The 7,538-nt window shown below is 36.2% G+C and overlaps 1 protein-coding gene across 1 annotated transcript; it reads left to right on the plus strand.

Moving 5' to 3' along the window:
- Positions 1 to 427: 427 nt before the first annotated feature.
- Positions 428 to 2,049, plus strand: LOC149543227 (aspartic proteinase nepenthesin-2-like). Its single transcript, XM_089798081.1, has one exon. The coding sequence runs from the start codon at positions 491 to 493 to the stop codon at positions 1,790 to 1,792; it is 1,302 nt and encodes a 433-aa protein (XP_089654207.1). The 5' UTR covers positions 428 to 490; the 3' UTR covers positions 1,793 to 2,049.
- Positions 2,050 to 7,538: the final 5,489 nt, after the last annotated feature.

Genomic DNA, 7,538 nt, shown 5'->3' on the forward strand with positions numbered 1-7,538 from the left:
ATACAACAATCACTATAACCCTTAGACCTACATGGTACAAGTACTAGTATAATTGACACGGACCTTAATAAAAATGAGACCCACAAAATTGAAAAATATCAATTGACATAATCATTGTACCCACCTTAACTTTACACTAACAACATTAATATCCACGCAAATTTAATCTGAACGCATTGAAATCATTGTCGGAGAATTGTTTTTTCCCACAAAGTGGCCTAGTGAACAAAATTATTGCTCCAAAGTGCTCCACTGAATAAAAAAAGCGTGATTGAAACCATCGAATAATCATAGAGGAAAAGATCACCGCCCAGTAGAAGTGTGCCACCAGTAAGTGCACAGGCAACGAGGTGCACATGCTTATTGCAATAGGGCCAAACAATGAAGTGGCTCTGTTTATTCCTAGATAACAATCAGATCATTATAAATTCAAGTAGAATTCGTTGCCGCCAAAGCAAGGGAGGTCGATCGAGTTGATTATACATTAACCATGGGTGTAGTGAGCATTTTCAAGTCCGCAGTCATAATTGTAATCATCCTCTCCATGAGCTGTTGCGATGCAGGGAACTACTACAGAGTAGACCTGATCCGCAGAGAGTCTGCTCAGTCTCCGCTGATGAAATCCCTCAACCTGACGAAGGCCGAAAGAATGCGGCTGTCTATGGAGCGGAGCAAAAGGCGGGTGGAAAGGCTGCAGGCGATGGCAAGAGGAGGAGCGAGCAGCAGCTATTACAGCCCACTGACCCCAGGTGAGGGCGGATTCATAATGCAGTTGGGTGTAGGGAGTCCATCTCCACTGCTGCAGCACGTGATCCCGGACACGGGCAGTGACCTCATTTGGCTGCAATGCAAGTGCACAAACTGCTATAAACAGAGTCATCCCCTTTACAACCCCTACGCATCTCCCACCTACAAGGCTCTCTCTTGCAACACCAAATTTTGCACTGCCTTGCCCTACTACCGCTGCAACCCTCGCCACACGTGCGGGTACCTTTACGGGTACGGGGACGGGGCAAACACGACCGGAGACATGGCCACGGAAATATTCAGTCTCAAAGGATCGGCTTCGTCCGGTTGGAAAGCTCTTCCTCCGCTCGCGTTTGGGTGCGGTCACCGGCAGGAAGGACCCATGGATCCCGGCACCGCCGGTATAGTCGGGCTGGGAAGAGGCGCGCTTTCTCTCCCCTCTCAGCTGGGCAAAGCCATAAACAACAAGTTCTCCTACTGTTTGGGACCCGTTGACGACGACGCCGGCGTTAGCGCTCTCTTTCTCGGGGACGCTCCTCTTCCCGGCCACTTCCAGTCGACTCCTCTTGTTCGGCCGGAGGGACGCCACTACTACGTGGAGTTGCAGGGGATTAGTGTTGGCGGGAGGATGATTAAATATCCGGCTTCCACGTTCCGGAGTGGCGGTGTGATAGTCGATTCGGGAACTACGTACACTTTGCTGGTGGAGCCCGCGTACAATGCCTTGCTGGCCGCCGTGAGCTCTACGGTCAAGGCTCCCGTCGCCCAAGACGACCCTCTCTGCTACATTTCTTCGGATGTGCAGCTCTCCAAGCTTCCACGAATTGCCTTTCATTTTGCAGGAAACGCGAAACTTGTTGCGCCTCCACGGAACTCGTTTATAAGGGATGAAGCTTACAATGCGCTTTGCTTGGCGTATCGAAGTATTGGGCGTGTAGGTGAAACGTCTATACTTGGCAATATTCTGCAACAGAATTTCAATGTCGTTTTTGATACGGCCAACAGCAAACTCTCCTTTGCTCCCGCTGTCTGTGACAATCTTTGACGTAACTAGGTAAATGTTCTAATAAGTCCATGTGTAGTATTAAGATCGATAATATGTCCATGTCATGAGTGGACTTGTATGGTCATAGAGTCTCTATGTCTTTATCTAATAAGGTGATGTGGTGGTGATACATCACTATATACGGTACTTATATTCTCCAAAGAATCCATATGTAGTATTGATGTCATCTGTAATGCATTGATGTGTACACACATCTCTTTATAAATTAATATGCAATAAGGTGATGCATTGATATATCTTTATTTTCATATATGATACTTTTATTCTCCAAAATGTCAATATGTAGTATTGAGCTCATGTGTAATGCATTGACGTGTACATGCATCTCTTCTTGGATATGTAATACGTGTAGGCTTATTGTTAAAGATCCCATTTAAGATCAGAGTTTTGATTTGCTCATCAAGTCTGAAATCACCAATCACCAAATGAGAGAATATTAATAGATTAAAATATTTTCTTGAATACTTTTCTTTTTCTTTTTGCCCGAGTTGGTCAAAAATTTGATCAACTTAGGGTTTCCCAATTTGGTCAAAATTTCAACCAAATCAGGCTCATAATAAATTTTTTTTTTTAAAGTGTTATTTTGTTATTTGGCTTTGTGTGTTTTTGGAGGTGGTCTGCAGCACCGCGAGAGCCATTTTCAGATTAGTGCCCTAGCCTTATCTGGGACGTATGCAAGATAATCACGTATAAGAAAGGCTTGATCCATTTGACTCACTACAAATGCATGTTTGAAGCTCCACTTTTCTTGCTCAAATTTATTTTTTAAATCTCTAACTTTGAAACTTTGCATTTCCACATTCAAATTTGTCTTAAATCTCTAGCTTTCCATTGATGAATGATATGAATCTTTTGATTATTGCTTGTTCCCAAAATATTTAATAATCCTTATTTCCTCTACAGAATAGCTAATGTATTATTATACTTATTCATTTCCTCTGTCAATTCTTATATAACTTTGTCATGTTATATCAGACATTTGCCCTACCACTCAGCTACTCCCAATAGAGACTTTATCTTTCATGTTGACTATATATATTATCTTTGGCTCTTCGGTCATAGAATTGGAAAACCCCACCATGTCATTCAATCTCATTATTGCACAACCTTTTACAACCTGATCCCCTGCCATAATATCCACAATAATCTCTCTAGAATTTTGTAGCCTAAAAATTGACCTCCCATTTTGATGTTGACAAAGCCTGCCTTGCTAAGACTAGTTACTTACTTGAAATTGCCACTTGCCACTAAGCTAATAAAATGACTTTATATATATTATTGTAATTGGCAACCCAGATTTTGTAGTGTATCTTGGAGATGTTATCACAACAAACAATATTCTCATCAATTATTGCAACAAAATACTAGGAGCAACCCATTTTTCCTACATTTGAAGATTTAAATGCAACCAAATACTCCCAAAGAGCAAGCCTCAGAGGTGTTTTCTTCTATCAAATGTTGCAACGGAAGTAAACATCTTCATGACTACCTCTTTCTTCAAATCTTTCGTGCCTCTTCTAAATCTCAATCCCCTCTTCTCTATCTTGCATGTATAGCTACAAATGATCTAAGAGCTGCAATGGAATCTAGCATTAATCCTGACACAACATAGATCCATATATTGGGTTTAGCACTAACATTTGAAACCTTACGAAAAAAAACATACATAAAATTCAGAGAAACCTTGCAGAAAATGATGGGGAAAAAGGAAGTAATTAAATTGTAAAAAATAAAAATTCAGTTGTAAAAATAGAAACCATCACCCATTGTTTCAATCACTCTCTTCCTTGTCATATACTTCCCTAGGCTTGCAAAATTCTTGGACAAGAATAGTTAACTAAACATATCAAAAGCTATCTCTGTAACATCTTGTTCTAAAGCTTCCAAACATTATCCATGGAACTTCTCTTGCAGTAAAGATTAATAACAGTATTGTATGTGGAGTGATCCAATTGAAAACTGATGTCTACTTCTTCATTTAAGAGGTAATATTCTTCTCACCATTTCCCTTTATCATGTAGCTTATAGCTGATTATAGTTCATTATCCCGCACCCATGTCCTAATCATGTGGACCAAATTATCTATTCAAACTACGTTGCAATTTTCACCTTATTCAATCAATTTAATAAAACTTGACCTTTAAAAGTTCTCCTTTAGAAAATAGGTGAGGCCTTTGTAAGGGAATCATTATCAGGTCTTTAAGTGTTTCTTTTACTTGATCAAGAGCTCCAGTGTCCTCAAAGCTCACTCCAATTTCACTTGGGGGAATCACATTCCATAGAAGATCCCTTATTTTTCAAAATTCTATAAACATAAAAAGTGTCATAAGAGAAGAGAATTGATAAAAAATTAAAATCTTACCTCTGGTGACTCTAGACTTTGAGATTTAACTAGACTTTGAGATTAAATAATAAAGCATTTTGATCCAACAATTCTCTCCCACTTTTCATTTCTCATTGCCAGAGTCCCTTAGTGCAAAAAAAGATAATGGTTCTCCTCTTCTCATATTTAGGATTAGTTCAAATATAAAATAGAAAATAAACTATGCTTCTACCTATAAAGACATGAAATTCGCATGGTGCATAAGTGTTGATTGGACATATTCAGATTTGATTAGATGGTGTGAGAGAGCTCAAGAAAATAGTTCACATGTAATTATTAGAGATTAAGCTCTTTGACTTCTTCAAGTTGAGAATCAAGAAGTTTTAGCATCCTACCATATTTCCTTATCTAAGACCGCAATACTCACAATTTATATAGATCAATGATTTTGAAAGAGAACTACACATTGATCTATGATAGCAATTTTATAATCTTTAGAAGGAGGCAACAGTATAATCTTTAGAATGAGGTTTAAAGAAAAACTAATCTTTATGAATATTACTGTGATCATGAGAGATGAGTTTTTACATTTCACAATTTTTAAATATAGGTCAACAAGTTTTTTTTTGAATCACAATTTAGAAAACACAAATCAATATGTCTGATATGTTCTACCTATTAGATTGGACAAGAATTCTTTATTATCAGAAGTTTATCTTAAAACCTAAGTTCCAATTCACCTTTGTGAACATCACCTAGGTGTAATAAGTGAAATGTGGCATTCATTTTCATAACATATGAGTTTATGAAACATGAATCAATGCATTTTTATAAAAAAAATACAAGTTAAATTCTGATAGCAATAGCAGAATATTTAGAATGAAGTTTTGAATTCTCATAACAAATCAAATAGGGGATGACACAACCAGATTCAGGAAAAGATGCTTTATGATGGATTATGAATTGGATATGGAAGTTATAGCCATAGGAGGACTTGTGAAGCCTACTCTTTTTTTCTTAAAAGCATACTCCTCCTGTTTACCGATTTTTTCCCAAAGTGATTTATATTTATTATTTCTTTAGTCTTATGTGTGACCTTGAAAAGGTTGATCAAGATTCACAATGGACCACAAATGGTCAGGGCCTAGTATCTGAGACATATGATCAATCTAAGATCAATAAAATTGGGAAATTGAATCCTAAATCTTCAACATCATGATCTGTAGCCCTTGGATCATAGCAGCTAGCCTCATATGATCCACCCCTATCTTATCACTTTTGTCGATTGAATATATATTTTATATTTTGTAAATTGAAATCAACTTCTAGGCTTCAACTTCAATATTGAATTATGCAATGTAACTAACAAATTCCATTGTTCATGTTATAAACTCATTTTGTTTGATTTTATCTCTTGCTTTTATTTGGCATGAAACCAAAAAAGGCAAGCTTTTCCTCAATGTTTTTGAATTTTTCCTTCTTTTGCTGATTTTTTCTCAAGCTTTTCCCAATTTATTACAGAATGAGATAGCTGGCATAAAACTCTTTGACTTGTCTGATTTGCTAAGTTATTCCTAAGAAAGTGTTTTGCTACAATAGTGAATACAAGCACAATCAAGGTAGATGATAATAGAAAAATCATCTACCATTATGTACAGAATGAGATAGTTGGCATAATCTGAAAATATTTGCTGGCCTAAAATACCTCAAAAAATACTAATTACAGTTTCTTGTCTTTCCATGATACTATTATCGAAGATGATTAACACAAAGACTAGTTACAAGATTACTAAAAAACTATCTAATCTTGGAGGAAAATATGCTTCAAGTGGACTTAGATATGTAGTGCAAGTTGTGAAAAAATGCTTCAAACTGAGTGGGTTGGTAAATGACCATGGTGATCTTCATAACAGTTTATTGGGTTCATCAGGCACCCATTGCCTTGACAAAGCAATTTTGAATAAAATGATCACATAGTTCATATCAATCATCCCTTTACATTGAGTAGACATGACATAAATGCACCCAAAAAGTTTTCAAGGGCTAAATACATGTATCTCCACTTTTGTGTCACTTAAAGAAAGATGTCAAAAGAAAAGATCTAAAAATGTTGTTTGTAGCATCAAGAGGGAAAATCTCTTCATATATTAAAGTTCTACAGAAAATAACATAAAAGATGTCATTTACACAATATTTTTTTTGGGAAATGTTGCAAGATTCTTATTAATGAGTTAACAAATTGTTGAGATGTTGTGCATGGATAATAGAAGGCAATGCAAGTACATTCAACAGTGTTGAAAATCATTACAATGACAAAAAAGAAAATAATTTATCACACATAAAAGAGGATATATATCCTTTTGCATGTAAATAGCATGTAATTGAAAGTCTAGATTATAATATTGAAAAAAATGATGGGGGCAAGGAACTTGTCAGAGAACTTTATGACACTGTTGAGTGTTGCATCTAGAAGCTTCCCTTGCGACAAATTTTCAGATAACAACTTAATAAACTTAATAATCACTACTCAGCACTGCTATGGCCAAATGTGACATCGATTTCTTTGAAATAATAGTGGAATACTTATGGAATACAAGCATCAAAACTACAATATTTTGCATATCAATTTTTGTGTTAAGAGTCATGTGTATCAGAGTGAAAGAAATTAGAGCAGTTCCAACTAAATTAATTCTAAGTAAAGAGATTCATTTGAACAATTGGGAGGTCATGTACATGTTCTATAATGCCTCACCAAAAAAGGTTACCAGATTGTAGCTCCAATGAAACTTATATCACGAGAATGACAAGAAAATATAGTTAATATTAAATCATGATCGTGGCCTTTAAAGTATAACTTATGCTAAGTAAAATGATATGTGAGGGATCCATAGAAGAAGTAGGTCATATAATAAATAATTTATGAAAAGGCAGAGATTTAATCGAAGTTAAGCTATTATTCTCCAAGTGCAACGATTAAGGGTTGTATCCCTTGAAAGGGCAACATATTTAATGAAAGGATGTGACTCCTCTCTTGAAGATATAAGAGGGGGGACAAATCATTTAGATAGGAATGCCTCTTTTGTGAAAGGTTAACATTGGCAAAGGTTGAGGACTATATACATCAGACCTCTTCTTGGAGAAAAGGCTTAGTCAGATCATGGAGTTATAGATATAAATTGCATTTAGAATAAAGTAGCCATTTGTGTTTAGAAGAAAAATTGGTGTGTGAAATGATTAATTCCATTACTTAATCTCTTATATGAATTATTGATTTATTTATTTGATTAACTTGACAATCCACCAAGGAGTTATAACTCATAATCACTCATTAGCTGTAATACAACAATCTTATCAAAAAGGGGCAAGGAAACACAATAGGGATGTAGGAATATGGACCCTATC

The sequence above is a fragment of the Cupressus sempervirens genome, chromosome 8 (assembly GCF_028749045.1).
Source record: "Cupressus sempervirens isolate cs-2001-9-10 chromosome 8, ASM2874904v1, whole genome shotgun sequence".
NCBI lineage: Eukaryota > Viridiplantae > Streptophyta > Pinopsida > Cupressales > Cupressaceae > Cupressus > Cupressus sempervirens.

What these genes read in the sequence shown, in the direction of transcription:
- LOC149543227 (XM_089798081.1), top strand. Translation starts at nt 491, where the DNA reads ATGGGTGTAGTGAGCATTTTCAAGTCCGCAGTCATAATTGTAATCATC.